Source organism: Narcine bancroftii, chromosome 11, assembly GCF_036971445.1.
Source record: "Narcine bancroftii isolate sNarBan1 chromosome 11, sNarBan1.hap1, whole genome shotgun sequence".
NCBI lineage: Eukaryota > Metazoa > Chordata > Chondrichthyes > Torpediniformes > Narcinidae > Narcine > Narcine bancroftii.
In genome coordinates this window covers 14,962,821-14,980,559 of record NC_091479.1, presented here as the reverse complement: position 1 = coordinate 14,980,559, position 17,739 = coordinate 14,962,821, and the positions used below count along the sequence as shown (strand labels likewise).

Below are 17,739 nucleotides of genomic sequence, written 5' to 3'. Positions count from 1 at the left end.
TCGCTCCGACGTAAAGAAGGCCACAAAGGGAGCACTGGATGCAGTAGATCACTCCTGCAGATACACAAGTCAGAGTTGTTACACTTGCTTCAACGTACTTAGCCCGCCGCTCAACTCATTGGACACCCATGACTGTGTGGCCAGGCACGATCCCAACGCTATCTACAAAAGTTTGCCAATGACATCACCGTTGTCGGCAGAATCACAAACGGCAATGAAGAAGTGTACAGGAGGGAGATAGATTAGCCTGTTGAATGGTGTAATGACAACAACCTTGCACTCAATGACAGAAAAACCAAGGAAATGATTGTGGACTTCAGGAGGAAGTCAGGGGAACACGACCCTGTCCTCGTCGAGGGCTCAGTAGTGGAGAGGGTCAAGAACTTCAAATTCATGGATGTCAACATCTCCTAGGGTCTGACCTGGAACCTCCATGTTGATACAATCACAAAGCAAGCTCGCCAGCCGCTATACTTTGTGAAGTGTCTGAGGAGATTTGGTATATCACTGAAGACTGTCAGAAACTTCTAGGTGTACTGTGGAGAGCATTCTGGCTGGTTGCATCACTGCCCGGTATGGAGGCGCCAACTCTCAGGACATCAATAAAATCCAGAGAGTTGTTAACTTGTCCTGCGACATGACAGGCACCAGACTTCACTCCATCGATGACATCTATGTGAGACGGTGTCTTTAAAATGCAGCCTCTATCCTCAAAGATCCCCCACCACTCAAACCGCACCCTCTTCACTCTGCTATCATCAGGAAAAAGGTCCAGGAGCCTAAAGATGAACACTCAATGGCACAAGGACAACTTCTTCCCCCCTTCCATCAGGTTCCTGAATAATCAATGAACCAAAGACACTGCCTTACTTTTCGTGCACTATTTAGTTTTTTTTAATATTAATGTTATAAGATGGTCATAATATGAACGTTTGGACTGTGATGCTGCAAAACACCGAATTTCGTGACAGTATTGTTTTCAGTAAAAAGACTTTGTTACATAGAGAATGCATACTTGAATACTTTTAAATTTAAACATACAGCACGTTAACAGGCTATTTTGGCCCATTACCTATACCCCAGTACATTTTTGAATGGGGGGGGGAGGAAACCAGAGAGGATTATGAAAACCCATGCAGATACGAGGAGAATGTACAAATTCCTTACAGACAGTGCGAGATTTGAACCCCGTTCTGGTCCTGATCACTGGCGTTGCACTAACTGCTACACCAACCGTGCCACCAACTGTCAAGTAAAATGTCTCCTGGTTTTCTCCATAAGAAGCATTTTAAAATTTGGCCCAGAAGATCTGTACTGCATTTTATTCCACATGATTAAAAAATATGGATAATTCACGTTAAAAAAAATATACAGCCTTCCATAAACTCGTCCAGTGCACAAGGGCGCTGGAGAAACTCAGCAGTCACACAGCGTCCACAGAAAGTTGATGCTTCGGGCCCAAGAACATCTTCGGGAGAGCCGAAAATTAGGCAGATATCTGATTGAAAAGGTGGGGCAGGGGGAGGGAGAGGAACACAGGCTAACAGGCAAGTTGTAGGTGGATATAGATGGGAGAAAAGGAGACAAAGACAGTGAAAAGAGGGGAATATGGGCCATCAGGCAAGAGGTTGTAGGTGGATATTGATGCAAGAGTAGAAGACAAAGATGCTGAGAAGTTATGGGGAGAGGGCAATATCACCTGAAAGGGTGCAAGGAGGGGATTCAAGGAAAAAGAAAGCATATTTGAAGGGAATTAATAATGAAAGGGGGAAAAAATGGCATGGCTGAGGAATGATCTATACGGCCCTTTGCTTCTTTTGCACAATTTCCAACAGGAAATGGTATCTGCCCATTAAAGCTCTTTTTAAAAAGTTTTTTTCTATTTTTATCCAAGCTTTAGAGTACTTTTGCTGTAACACTTTCTCAATGGCCTCCTTATAACGAAAGGTTCCCCTATTTAAATTTGGCCCATTGAACTCTCACAGCCCGACAAATAAAATCTGCATTCTTTTAGAATTATACCATGTTGGTACAGGTTTGACCACCAGATAAAAAAAAAATAAATGAAACACCATGGTAAGTGATCAGAAGGGAACCAGCAGGGGTAGACCTTCCAGTCAAATAAAGTCAGCGAGGAAGGAGTTAACCCACAGCAAGGAATAATTTTTGAAAGACTGTCTAAACAGCAAATTTAAAATCATAAAATGCACAGGAGCATTTTAAGAGAGGGTTCTAAATAAAATTTTTTAAATGGCAAGTATTTTGTCACATGGTTCAAAATTGATGGTGTTAATATCTTTGGAATATTCATATATTGCACGGAACTATTCTGATTATTGATAGTAATGGGCCACATAATTTTACGACTTCTGGCTGCATTTTACATCCTGAATATTTCCCAGTTACTTAAAAATGACAACTAAGGTATTAGCAAAGAAGAAATACACAAGTTGAACATTCGCACCAAGCGTACCCATCAATCAAACTCTTGCGGTGAAATTACTATTAACCTGAATCACTACAGTACTGTGATTCACGAGAACAAACTGGGTATTGCTATTTTTAAAATTTGATGTTACCTGACAATTCAGATTCATTATGACTTGTTCCCTCGTGCTGACAAGATTTGTTAGCTTGCACTTATTACCTTAAACTGCACTGTAATTTTACGTTATTCATAAATTTATTAGATTGCAAGGAAACCACAAGAGAATCTATTTCTTCCTTAATTGATGTTCGAGTGAAAACTGGAAGCTAATGCTGGTATTTTGTCACTGTGTACAGTAATTACACAATACAAGTTTAAAAGATAAAATATCAGTCCCTTGGTATTTTGGGTGTATTTTTAATGTCTTTTTTTCCACAATAACTATTGCAACATTAAAGTCCAAACTTTCTCTGTAATGGAGCTCCACCTCATTCCCAAGAATATAGATCAACTATGTTAAGACAATGCAGTTCTCTTGTAATGCATCTGTATTAATATTTAGGTTAACGTTAAGCTATATTTCCTATAGAGGTATGTCTTAGGCAATGTAGTGTGTTTGCAGCAGGGTAACACACACCCATAAAATACATTCAGAAGTGAGGTCATCTTTTGAAGTCGTGACACCTGTAAGCTAGAGTTATGAAGGTCACATGGCTTCCAAGAAATTGGAGCCGGCAACTGTTAAAAGATTCCAGTAAATTATCAGGAATTTAGACTGATCCCATTGATGATGTAACATCACGTGATGTCAGAAAACTACAGACTGAAGACAAAGAAACAGCACCTCCTGGAAAGATAGGACTCGTATTATCCTTATTACAGGAGATACACAACACAAGTGGTTTCGAAATAAGTAAGACCATTTCCGACTGCTCTTTGAAGAAATGAGAGGCAGTCTCATGTGCCCAGATGGTCACTTTTGTTTAAGAAATAACTCATTGTGAAGATCAAAGTTCTGCAACCCTAACGAGAAATGGGGAAACTTGTGAAAACGCTCGAGAAGAATAACTCTCTGAAAGACATCTCATCAAGAAATTTGCGAGTTTAAAAAGACCTGAAAATATGATGTTTAAAAGTACTTCGTAATTACTTGTGAACTGCAATTTAAAAAGGGTCCTGAGGGTCGACAAGATGTCTGAAACTGGACTTTATAGGTCAAGCTTGATTACACACACACACACACACTTACATTTGCGCATAGTGGGGTTAAATTTAAAGTTTAGAGATAAATATGTTAGGTTATTAATAGTTTAATAAAAATTGTTATTTTGAATTTGCCATTGTCTGGTGAATGTCTGGTAATTTGTTAGCACCAATTAGTTTGTAACATAGTCTGCATCATAGTCACTGAGACTCAGAGCCAGCCTCAAAAACCTACTATACTCCCCCTCTATCAAAAGATCATTTTAATCCAAACATTATTTTTTTTATTTTTTATTTTTCACACTATAAACCACATTGATCAAGATACATACATTTTCCTTTTCAAATATATACAGTGTCGTTTTCTTCCCCCCCTCCCTCTTCCCATCCCACCCTCCCTACCTCCCCTTCCATTCATTTAAAGTTCAGAATCTAAGATACATTAAACCCGTCAAACAATGTTGTCACTCAATAAAAATAAACAAGAAATTCCACTGAGTCAATTCTTTTCATTCTCTTCTCCTTCTGTCATTTTAGATGGTAGATGTCCCCGGTAGGTTTTCTCTATTGTGTTTCATGTATGGCTCCCATATTTGTTCAAATATTGTAATATTATTTCTTAAATTATATGTTATTTTTTCTAATGGAATACATTTATTCATTTCTATATACCATTGTTGTATTCTCAAGTTATCTTCTAATTTCCAGGCTGACATAATACATTTTTTTGCTACAGCTAGGGCTATCATAACAAATCTTTTTTGTGCACCATCCAAATCAAGTCCAAATTCTTTGTTTTTTATGTTACTTAGGAGGAAGATCTCTGGGTTTTTTGGTATATTGCTTTTTGAGATTTTATTTAATATCTGGTTTAGATCTTCCCAAAATTTTTTCCACTTTCTCACATGTCCAGATTGCATGAATTGTTGTTCCCATTTCCTTTTTACAGCGAAAACATCTGTCAGATACTGTTGGGTCCCATTTATTTAACTTTTGAGGTGCAATATATAGCCTGTGTATCCAGTTATATTGTATCATACGTAACCTCGCATTTATTGTATTTCTCATAGTTCCTGAGCATAACTTCTCCCATGTTTCCTTCTTTATTTTTATGTTTAGATCTTCTTCCCATTTTTGTTTAGTTTTACCATTTGTTTCCTCATTCTCCTTTTCTTGTAGTTTAATATATATGTTTGTTATAAATTTTTTGATTATCATTGTGTCCATAATCACATATTCAAAATTATTTCCCTCTGGTAACCTCAGACTGCTTCCCAATTTGTCCTTCAAGTAGGATTTCAGTTGGTAGTATGCCAACACTGTATCGTGAGTTACATTATATTTATCCTTCATTTGTTCAAAGGATAATAATTTATTTCCCGAAAAGCAATTTTCTATTCTTTTGATCCCTTTTTTCTCCCATTCTCTAAAGGAAAGGTTATCTATTGTAAAAGGGATTAGCTGATTTTGCATCAGTATTAGTTTTGGTATTATGCTGAAGAAGATTGAAAAGAGGGTTGGTGCCTGCCACATTGACCACCGCCAGTGGGCTGATATCGCCTCAAACCGTGCATCTTGGCACCTCACAGTTTGGCGGGCAGCAACCTCCTTTGAAGAAGACCGCAGAGCCCACCTCACTGACAAAAGGCAAAGGAGGAAAAACCCAACCCCAACCAACCAATTTTCCCCTGCAGCCGCTGCAACCGTGTCTGCCTGTCCCGCATTGGACTTGTCAGCCACAAACGAGCCTGCAGCTGACGTGGACTTTTACCCCCTCCATAAATCTTCGTCCGCGAAGCCAAGCCAAAGAAAAGAGTTTTGGTAACTGGTAATTTGTTTTATTCCTTTCTACATGAATCTTCTTCCAAATATTGAGCAGATGATGTACTACTGGAGAATTCCTACGTTGTACAATTTTTCATCCCATTTATATATGTTCGGGTATCTTCTCCCCTATTTTATCTAGTTCTAATCTAGTCCAATCTGGCTTTTCCCTTGTTTGATAAAAATCTGATAGGTATCTTAATTGTGCGGCTCTATAATAATTTTTAAAGTTTGGCAGTTGTAAACCTCCTTGTTTATACCATTCTGTTAATTTATCTAGTGCTATTCTCGGTTTCCCCCCTTTCCATAAAAATTTCCTTATTATTTTCTTTAACTCCTTGAAGAATTTCTCTGTCAAGTGTATTGGCAATGCCTGAAATAGGTATTTAATCCAAACATTATTGATTGCATTGCTGTTAACCTTCATTGCTATGCACAAATTTGCTTCTACATTTACTTGCTGGCACAGACTATCCAAAAATTGGGTAAACTTTATAAGGTTGCATTCATTATTCAAAGACCCATAAGGATTCTCCGTTTACTGAATGTGGGTCAGGCTAACAATGAAGAAGTGAAAAGAGCAGTGTTTTATAAGCCTCACTGCAATATACATGAAAGATTTATACTTAATTTTGTTATATGTTTCCATGTTTTTGTTGGAACAGAAAAGACATCCTTCTCTGTGGCAATGGTGGAAATGGCACATTTAAATGGTGAAAGGCCGGAGCAGAAAGCCCTGTAAAAGGTCGTGATACAGCCCAGGACATCAGAATCAACCCCCCCCCATGAAGAACATCTACATGCTCTCATCGGAGAGCAGCAACAATCATCAAGGATCCACACCACCCAGCACACGCTCTGTTCTCGCTGCTGCCATCAGGAAAGAGGTTTTGGTGCCACAAGACTCACACCACCAGGTTCAGGAACAGCTGCTCCCCCTCCATCCACCATCAGACTCCCCAATGACAAACTCAATCAGGGATTCGTTTAAGGACTCTTACTTTTGCACTTTATTTGTTTATATCTGTTTTATTTTTGCTCTACCAAGTGGTAATTTCTGCCTCACTCACAGGTAAAAGAATATCAGGGTTGATTGTGATGTCATATATGTACAACCAACCCCAACCCACCAATTTTCCCTTGCAACCGCTGCAACCGTATCTGCCTGTCCCGCATCGGACTTGTCAGCCACAAACGAGCCTGCAGCTGACGTGGACATTACCCCTCCATAAATCTTCGTCCGCGAAGCCAAGCCAAAGAAGAATATGTACTCTGACAATAAATCTAAAATCAAATATTTAAAAGACTTTCAGACCAAACATGGGACTAGCTCAGGTAGAGCTAGTCACCAATGGATTTTCAGTCCCCTGCCAGGTACACTGCCAGGCCCTGACATATTGCAAGGGTTCACCCTCTTGAATGATGGTCTGATGCCACCCTCAGAGACAGATAACACAGGTCCCTCAGCCTTTTCAGGGATTCTAGCAGGCACTGTTTGGTTGGTTGGAAATACGACAATCTGTTCATCCAAAAAAATCTTGAAATACAAATTGATGACAAAAGTCTGGTTCCATTGGTGAACATTTGTAAATTAACATGAATACCTTAGTTAGGAAAAATGTGAAATTTATAATACAAAGTGTATGAAATTTATATATACTGTAAGTACACAATCAAAAAGGATGAAAGGTTATGAGCAGCAAAGATAGGATGGACAGTCAACACCTTTTTTTACTGGGGAAATACCAGAGCACCTCTGTTTAAGAAAAGGAGAGGAAAGTTCAAGTGAGATGTCGGGGGTACTTATTTTTAAAAAAAATAGTGGGTGTGATAGTACAGATCTATCACCAATATATAGTTACAGTATCTAGACTGTGCTTACAGCGATTGGCTGAGAGCTAAGCCACGCCTACTGTCTGGGCCTTAAAGGGTTGTGTCCCTAGCCAGGTCCGATCATTCCGGACTGGTCGGCCACCTGTGAAGAGCTCCTGTCTTTTGCTAATAAAAGCCTTGGTTTGGATCAACAAGTCTTTGATTCTTTCGACGAGCTCTACAGTGGGTGCCTGCAGTGCATTGCTAGGGGTGGTGGTGGAGGCTGGTACAATAGAGACATGTAAAAGACTCTTAGACAGAAGGATATGGGAGTGAGGTAGGGTTTACATTAAAATATATATAGGTCAGCGTAACATAAGGCTAAAATGTCTGTACTGTGCTGTAATGTTCCATGAAACTTGTTCTCTACAAAGTAGCTATCAGCATTTATTTTGCAAATAGTTTACAAATGACACTTTAGGGACTAATGCCAACTACAAAGGTGAGGTAGAATTTAGGCTGCATTTGTTTCACTGGACAGAAATTAAATGCTTTAATCTGGACAGGTAGGGAGGATAGGCAAACTGTGGTTCGTCACAGAACTTTCCATTGTAACTCTGCTACCAAGATGAGTTAACAGGCCATCTGTACATTTACTAAATTTCTAAAATCCAACACGTGGCCAAATTCTCCTCAGGGAATACAGGTTGATTGTGGCCAAGCAAGATCTGGCAGCATGCAAAATATTTCATTGAACAAAACACAAAATATTTCAAAGTATCAAGTGCCAGGTCAGCTTTTATGGATTTTTTTTGCAGAGCTGGAACTTTTCTCTTTGAAAGAAAAGGACAAGAAGAGACTTAATAGAGGTCTACAAGAGGCACTGGTAAGGTGGACAGCCTGTGCTTTTTTCCCAGGAATGGGAATAGCAAACACCAGAGGACATCTATACAAAGTGAAGGGAGGGAAGGTTTAGAGGAGACACGAGGTGCAAGTGTTTTTTAAAATACACATTGTTGGTGCCTGGAATGCCTTGCCAGGGGCAGAGGTGGAGGTTGAGACATTAGCGACACTAAAGGGACTCTTAGCCACATGGATGAAAGAAAAAAAGAGAGGGTTACGAGGGAGAAAGTGCTTAGCACCTCTCTTTTGGGAGGAATGTTTCGCGGTTCGTGCAATGCTGTTACAGTCCCAGCGCTGGGGATACAGGTTTGTATCCCACACTGTCTGTAAGGAGTGTGTCTGCATGGGATTCCTCTGGGTTTTCTGGTTTCCTCCCACCTTTCAAAACATAACGGGGTTCGAGATCAACTGGGTGTAATTGGGGCAGCACAGGTTCATGGACTGTATTGTATATTTAAATTATTTTTTAAAATTGGAATATATAGGTCAGCCCAACATTGAAGGCTGAAGCCTGTACTGTTCTATATTAACAATTTTATGCTAGGTACAGTGTTCACTGAATTAATAAACATCCAGCAAGCAATTTAAATAATCCTTCCAGTTTCATCATCTCGTTAGCATCAACCCTTCCAGGTTTGGTAGAGGGATCCTTCACAACTGCAATCCTATCCGTTATTCAACCCTCTGAATATGATAGTTTCTGCAAATATGAAAACCAATATAAACCAAAGATGTTTCTATTTGAAGCTCGTTGTTACTCTACGCCAGAAGCCAAAACTGTTCCCTTGGTTCAGAAATCATTCATACCCACATAGACATTTGGATTCCTTCCAAATTACCTAGATGTCCTAGAAAAGGGACAATACGGTATGCACCGCTGTGACCTACAGCCCACTTATTGGAAGAGAAATATTAACTTCAGCTATTAATACTAAAGTGGAAACTATTCAATTTAAGGACAGAATATTATACGGATATTTAATAGCTGTGAATCGACAGCAATTCGACATTTGGGCAACTAAAGGGGTTGTAACAATGTTTAAAAGTTTAGAGAAATATTACAAGAGTGCAGGCCACATCGCATTCACATTCATTTGGGATACAGCTGCTGTACTCACACATCCACAGGTTGTAAATGCGTTTTGCCAGGATGCGATGTTGATCTGGAATCTCATTAAAATCCTGGTAAAAACATGGTTTCAATGGAATGAACTTTGGAAGTGGAGGGAAATTGTTCTCTGAAAAACAAATACAGGGTTGTTTTTATAATCACACCAAAACAGTTGGAATAATTCATTTATTTAGAATAGCACACAATTAGTCTTCATCTTATGAGGTCTTTCTGCAAATTCTCTGGAGCAAACTTCAATAGGATTCTAATTTCTGTTCCATTTGGGAGTAAAACACAACAATCTACAGACACGGTGCTTGTCGTAAAAACACTGAAACGCTGGAAGAACTCAGCAGGTCTCACAGCATCCATAGGAGGCAAAGAAATATTACTGACATTTTTGGCCTGAGCCCTTCCTCAAGGTATGACTAAAAAGCAGGCATGTGCCTGAATTAAAAGGTTGAGGAAAAGGGATGAACGGTGGGGGGTGGGCGAAGAAAGAGTACAGACCAACAGACACAAAGTGTTAATTGGATATGATAAGAGGACAAGAGAGGAAAGATGAGAATTGAGGGAGGGGTGTAACTTTTGGAGACAGTGGGAATGGAGTGGGGAGGAAACAGAAAGAACGCAAGAGAAAAGTTAAAAATCAGTATGAACCAGCTAGTGATTAGGTTTAAAAACTAGTCCCTGAAAACAGAGTTCAAAGGGTTAATTCTTTCCCTCAAGTTATTCAAGATTGCTCTCACCATTTATCATTTTCCAAATGTTCTGGGTCTTATTGATTTGCCATCACTATGGTTGCCTAAATCTTGCCCAAGTTTATATTATGCTTTTCAGGTTGATTCTATCAGTCCTAACAAATATTGTGCAATAGTTATTTTAGTTCATCCGCTATGTATGCATATAATAAAGCAACTGCTTAGAGTAAAACACAAGATCATTTATTAGAGGTACCATTCCAGTAAATACATTTATCAGGGTCATTGCTAGTTCTCCATGGGATTTGTTGAACAAGAGAACTGGCACATTTTGGGCAATTTCTCAAGCTGACACTGAAGGGATGTTGAGATACCCTGCCCTCCATAATGTTTGGGACCCAGACTTTTTTTCTTCCTTTATTTGCCCTTACGTTCTGCAGTTTTAAATTTGGCACATTTTGGGCAATTTCTCAAGCTGACACTGAAGGGATGTTGAGATACCCTGCCCTCCATAATGTTTGGGACCCAGACTTTTTTTCTTCCTTTGTTTGCCCTTACGTTCTGCAGTTTTAAATTTGTTTTAAAAAAAAATCACGAGATTTAAGTGCATATTCCTGATTTTATTCAGGATGATTTGTATACATTTCGGTTTGATAATGTTGAAATTACAGCACTTTTTTTTTTACGTAGTCCCCCTCATTTCAAGGCACCATAATGTTTGGGACATTTGGCTTCAGAGGTGTTTGTGATTTATTTAAGTATTCATCGGTGCAGGTATTAGAGAGCTTTTGGTTCTAAGCTTTTAATCACCTTTGGGGCCTGCAGTTGCCATTTTTCAACCTGAGGACCAGATTTGTGCAAAGGAAAGTCAAAGAAGCCATTATGAGGTTGAAAAACAAGAATAAAACAGTAAAAGACATTGCCCAAACCTTAGGATTACCAAAAATCAACTGTTTAGAACATCAATAAGAAGAAAGAGCGTACTGGTGAGCTCAGTAGTTGCAAAGGGACTATAAGGGCAAGGAAGACATCCCCCGCAGATAACCTAAGAATTCTTATCAATAAATGAAAACTCCCCAAACACCTGTCCAACAGATCAGAAATGCTTTTCAGGAGGCAGGCATGGATGTGTCAATGTCGACTATCCGCAGACGACTTCATGAACAGAAATACAGAGGCTACACTGCAAATCACCAGTTAGCCACAGAAACAGGATAGCCAGATTAGTTTGCCAAGAAATATTTTGAAAGGCCTGCAGAATTCTGGAAAAATGGTCTTGTGGACAGATGAGACCAAGATTAACCTGTATCAATGTGAGAGCAAAAGCAAAATGTGGAGGCATAAAGGAACTACTAAAGATTCAAAGCACTTCTGTGAAACATGGCCATGGGGCATGGCTGTCACAGGTATTGGTGCACATCTTCATTGATCTTGTACAGCAAAATGAATTTTGAGGTGCATAGAAATATCTTACCCAGGGCCAGTGCCAAGGGGGGGGGGGGCATTCATTGGCATTGTCCCCCCCACAAATGAGGTATTGTAACCTCCCATCATTGCTCCCCACAAATGAGATTCTGTGACCCCCCCCCCCAGCACTACCATCAATATATCCATGCAATATAAGCAGTGTTTGTCTGTTATGTTGGAGGGAAGGGAAAGTGTGTGACAGCACCATGCACAGAGGAGGTTCACGGTGGCGGGGAGGTAGGCACCACCACCCCCTACCCTGCTGAGTGAGTCTTTGATCGTCAGATTGTCGTCCCCCCACCACGTGGTTACCCTAATGCCCCTCAGACTTACTCTGACATCAACCCTGATCTTACCTGCTCATGTTCAAGCAAATGCCTCCAAAATTATTGGACAGCACTTCATCCAACAGCAAGACAATGATCCCAAACATACTGCTAAAGCAACAAAATAATTTTTCAAAAAAATGGAAAATTCTTGAATGGACAACTCAACTCACCCAGTCTAAATTTAATTGAGCATGACTTTGCCTTTAAAAGGTTAAAATTTTATTTGGATATTTTAAAATAAACCAATGTCAACTCCTGTAACAGCCTGTTTAAAGCCTGGACAGAGCGGAAAGTTGGTCGGAACGAGCAGATGGACCTGGTGGAGCGGCACTGAGAATTCACAAAGAACTAATGAATGGAGCATGCGTGAGATTGCGTCGGATCTGGGGCGAAGATGGAGGCAGTGTTGAGATTTCGTCGTCAAGGATCAGATTTTATGCCCGGCATATAAGTCGACCCGATTTTAAGGTAAATTTTTTTTTTAAAGTTTCGAGGATAGTCCTATACAATGCTATTAACAAACATTTTAACGATAGTTGAGGAAAAGGTTGTTCACAGTTAAGAGAATAGATCAAAAATTTAAACATTGCAGCAAGTTGGAGACATAGAATTTGTACAAGTTATTTCAAATGCGGTTTTCAGATGATTTGATCCTCTGTTCGATTCTTTTCAGCATCCCGAGATTAACTTGTATCTGTCCATACCTGCCATATTTAAAATAGAAAGTGATGCGTTCTCTCTTTCCAAACCAGTTCCACGCTTCAACCTGCAAAATAAAATTAAAGAGATAAAATAAGGCCCCCAGATCAGAATTCCAGCTGGTTTTGAAGCTAATTCAAAGTAGTTATTCATTTATTTTCTTTCCACATCCCACCTTAAGTCATCCCTCTGCCATCGGTGCTCTGCGGTTAGTAAGGGATTGCTTAAGGTGGGATGTGAGTGGGAAGGGAAGGATGAGACCCAACTGTCACTGAAATATTTTACTTGAGAAAAACGGTCATTGGCCCATTTCCTTTGGAGTTCTGAAACTGGGCACCTAACGAGTCTATGAGGGACGATTAAAACAGGGGCTTTCATCCTTTTTCTTTCCACCTACACCCCACCTCACTAATCACAGATGGCATAGGGATGACTTACCAAAGTGGGATGTGAGTGGAGAGAAAAAGGTGGCGAACCCCTGCTTTAAATAAATACATTTGACTACTGGAAATCATTGCCTCGATATATACTGCTTCTACAAAATGAACCATCATCGGAAGATGCCAATCTTGACCACAACACCACATCAAGCAGTTGTCTCCTCCCATACAGAAGTGTTTAAGGAGCCAAGTAAAGGAATGTAACAGCACATCTGCTCCACATTTCAGCGATTAAAATCTTGAGTGTCTCGACACATGCATTCTGGTTTATTTGGAAAACATCATGCACTTCCGCAAGAACAAATGAACATGCAAATTCCTAAAAAGCAAATTATTTCATAGAAGGTACTGCACAGATCCAATTTGGTTAATTTTCTATCTATTCTAATGTGCGCATATTAACTTGTGTAAAAGTCAACCCGCTGTTATTGGCCAAACATTTTGGAAATTTCCATACATCTCACAGAAAACTCAACCCTAGTGTCTCACCTTGGCCCTGGCCGCCCACAGGCCAGAGATCCCGATGCTTTGGTCGCAAACTCACACATTATCCCCAGCCATCCCAAGGCCGGAGCACCCGTCACCTTCGACACAAATTTCCCACCTGGCCTTGCCAGCCCAGACCACAGCTCCTGACGCTTCCAATGACGCAGATACCTACCTTGGAACCAACCACCCCCATTCTAGTGTGAAAGGACAAGTTTAACGAATATGCTTAACAAAGGGTTAATGAATTAGGTGAGAAATTATAGTAATGCCTTGTAATATGGTGGGAATATAAATGCCCGCCCTGTAGTGAGATGGTAACTAACACCACAAACAATGTAGTAAAAGTAAGTAAACCAAGAGCAAGGACATCCTGACATTTCCCAACCATCTGCAGACACCACAGGGGAGCATGTCATTGTCAAAAACAGGGAATGCCAGCTGTATAAAACTCGTGAGGAACTTGTATGGCCTCACACAGACCCTTGCTTTAAGGTATATAAAAATGAGACAGACACACTGTATGCTTTGAATAGGGATCAGTGTAGAGAACAAGTTACTGAACTCTTTATATCCCTCACTTCCGCTAACGTTAATAAGGCCGAATAAAGAAAACTGTTGTACACTTTATTGGCTCTGCTGTTTATTTCATTACAGTACGGGCTGACTTCCACACTAGCGCCAATGACAACTTTCTTGCTAGACCCCACACCAACCTCAGCCTCCACAAGGCTCACACATTGGATACCACCGCTGTTATGCTACAGGCTCATTTCCTCCCACCACCACTCCTTAGCCCTCACACCTCTCCCTGCTCAACCCCTATCTCCTTCTTTGAACTCCGCCTTTCTTCCCACCACCCCCAAACATTTGCGTTTTTACTTCAATCATGGTGACTGCAGACGTTGGCGTTTTACTCATGTTTTTTGTTTTGATGCGCAGACTCTATTATTACTTTAATTCATTGTGCTTTTGTTCTTTATTCATTTAGAGATCATTTGGGACTTCTGCTACTAATATCGTATTTTGGAAACTGTTGTGAACTTCAGCCCCTCAAAAGTAGTCGACCCTGTATACTTACGAATAAAAAAGGGTCTGTAAAATGAGACCTTTACATAAGTACACATGGCAGTTTGAATTGGAAAAATGTTCAGCAATGGCATGGTGGGCTGAAGGGCAGTTTCTTTGCTATGACTTACTTCAGCAGAAGACCGTGTTGCTTGTTAGAACCATTTGGCCTTTCTAGTTTGCACCAAACTATTATTCAGCTGGGTTCCACTGACTTTCACCTGGACCATATCCCTCCACACCTCACCTGCCCCAATTTTTTTTTCTCAAATGTCAAAACTGAGCCTGCATTTTTCCAATTAAGCTGCCGGCTCATTACATACACATGGAAACAGAAATGGTATTACAGTAAAATCCCCGGTATCTGGAATTCAAGATACCAGCAGCCCAAGGTGCTGACAAAAAAAATATTTTGAGAAATAAGAATAAATTAAAATTAAAGTTTAAAATTGTATAAGTAAATGTTCCCCAAAGCAACACAAAACCCCTTGGTGAATGACCAAACTTTCAACCGGCGGAGGAGCCTGGTCATGACACAGCCTTGCAAAGTCCGAGGGCAGGTGCAAACAGAAGGTTCTGGGCTTTAGCACGTGTGCAAGCACACCCCAGAAACTGAAACATTTGCAGAGAATTAGGGCCATGTTTTTATATATATATATATATATATATATAAATATAGATAGATAGATAGAAAGCCTGGAAAGTGAAAACAAAAAAGTAAGTGTCTGGAACATCAGGAGGGGAGGGGAAGAGAACAAGAGAGAAGGAGTCAGCAGGAGGCAGTCTGAGAAAAGGCTGGACAGAAGAGGAGCTTGCTGAAAAGGCTCTTTTTTTAAAACTGGGCAGAGTTCCGATATGGTATCCTGAGTGTACTCTCTGTGGAAATCAGGAGTGGCGGCTAATCTTTCCGGTGTAGCGAAGAACTCTATGAGAAGAACCTGGAAAGAAGACGTTTCTTCTGGAAGACACTTCTGTTTGGGGTGTCCAACAAGCAACAACCATCTCTCTGTAACCCTCCACAACTTTCCTGTCTGGTAATTCTAAGTAAAGCACTGAAGTTTGCTTGAATGTAATGACTGTTGGATTCTGTGCACAGGATTGAAGATTACTGGAAACTGTAGCCTTGAAAACATGGACAGTAGAAGATTGGCCAGTAAAAGGACTTTCTTGAAAACACATTACACACAATTGTGCTTAGTTTAGGTTGGGGGGAGGGTCTGTTTAAGTAAACTTAGTGTTGATAAGTTAAGTGTTGATCTGGTTGTTCTATACTCAGAGAATTAAACTAATTTTGTTTAAGGAATCATTGCTTTGGTGTATTTCTATTGCTGGTGGTATATGGGGTTCACTGAACTCGTAACACACTCTCCCACAGCGCTTTGAGGGAAGTGCTGAACCTTAATGATCAAATTTTGTTCAACGAATCTGATTATCAAGGTCCAGCACTCCCCTCAAAACACTGTGGGAGAGGGCAAGCAAAAAGAGGGAGGGAGCAAGCTGGCAGACAGGAAGGAGGGATTGAGCAGATCTTCTTACTGGAGGAAGTGAGCGGCTGCGACTCTGGAGAACATGGCCAAGTAGTTTGAGCACTTTCCTCCTGTTGCCATCTTGCAAAATGGCGGCACCAAAATGTCACCTTCACATATAGGACCCGGGGTGGTTTTTGAGTCAAATTTTTGGGGGGGGGGGGAGGGAAAAGGGGGCTCTATATGGCGGCAAATATTGTGTATTCATTAACAAGGCTTTATCTGTAAGGGGGGGAGGGGGTAATTGTGATGGCAATACAGATACTACAGTGGTTAGTGCAATGCTGTTGCAGTGCCAGGGACCGGGCTTCGAATTTAAATCTCAATTTTGTTATGGGAATCACCAGTACCCAATTAAAGTGAACTTTACATAATTGAGGACTACTGATTTTTTTAAATTATTACTTTACATTTTGCAATGTCTTGTGTTCTAAACTGTTTATTCTTAATTCAGGTATATTAGAAAGGCATTGTAAGTGTCTCTCGGGCAACAAGAAAATGTGCATATCCGGCATCCACAATCACCATAAGGTGCCAGGCATTTTACCGAATTTTAACGGTGAAACATTGCAGCATTTTGTTTTGCAGAGGCTTCTGCACAAATCCCAAAAGCTAGTTTGGAGACACAGCAGGTAATCAAGAAGGCAAATAGGATGTTGAGAGCAGGGAGGCTCAGTTGCAACAGATTACTGGGAAGCAACACTCGGGATAATGTGTGCAGTTCTGGCCTCCCTCCTTGAAAAAGGATATCTCTTTCGAGTTAGTGCAGAGGAGGCTGATTTGACTATATTCATTCTTCTATGAGGGGAGATATAAAATTATGAAAGGAATAGAAAAGATAGAAGCAGAGAGGCTGCTTCCACTGGCAGGTGAGACTAGAACTAAGAGATACATCCTCAAGATTTGAGAAAAAAGAACTGCATCTTAGGGACCAGGACTAGCTGCTTTATTGAAAGCATTTAAGAGTGATTTTTGAAGACTAGGCGAATTAGGGAGAAGAGGTAAGTAAGTGGAGCTGAGACAGGGCCAGATAAGCCACAATCTTATTGAACAGAAGAGTAGGCTCCACAGACAAGATGCCCTGCTCCTGTTTCTCATGGTTTTATTTAAAGCCGTAAAACTTTGATAGTTTGAATCGTGCCAGACTAGCAGGTTTTCTGTACAATTGGATGTTATTTGATAAATATCATAATGGATTCTCCAACACCCTGGTCACAATCTCTTGTTGCTACTTTCAGCCAGCTGGTACAGAAGCTTGAAGTCTGCCACCTCAAGGTTAAAAAAGTTTATTTTCCCCAATAGCTATTTGACACAGAATCTCCTTGTGCCACCTTAACCATAACTACGGGACCACCAAAAGATCTGTCTGCACTATTAAAACATCACTTTTCATTTTGCACCAAATGCAAATGTGAATATCTATCATTTTATATTTATTACTAAAATGCAATAAAAAGGTAATTTCATCTATATAATTGTTGGCACCTTGCATGCCTGCAACAGGAAAATCAGGGCATTTATACATTGTACTTGTGTATATAATAATCTTATTATATTCCTGATTATAATCAACATTTCACCATAAGGTTACAGTTATGAACTTCCTAGTGAAACTGGCAGGATTAAAGAGAGCGTTAAAAGCATGGTCCCAGCAAGGCGAAAGGGAGACCAACCTGGTCAGTGAGATGCAGAACCTTCGGAATTTTCAAATAGTTTGGAAAACAGATCAACAGAGTTTTACT

At 40.2% G+C, this 17,739-nt stretch overlaps 1 protein-coding gene across 4 annotated transcripts in view; it reads right to left on the bottom strand.

Moving 5' to 3' along the window:
- The window catches only part of scamp5a (secretory carrier membrane protein 5a), a 71,141-nt gene that overhangs the window by 41,398 nt on the left and 12,004 nt on the right, over nt 1-17,739 (bottom strand). For all 4 annotated transcript variants that reach the window (XM_069902682.1, XM_069902680.1, XM_069902679.1 and 1 more), the window contains exons 2-3: nt 12,483-12,544; nt 9,289-9,408 (exon numbers count right to left, since the gene is read on the bottom strand). In XM_069902682.1, the coding sequence (XP_069758783.1) occupies nt 9,289-9,408; nt 12,483-12,489 (127 nt within the window). In that variant the 5' untranslated portion in view covers nt 12,490-12,544. The remainder of the gene's footprint in view (nt 1-9,288; nt 9,409-12,482; nt 12,545-17,739) is intronic.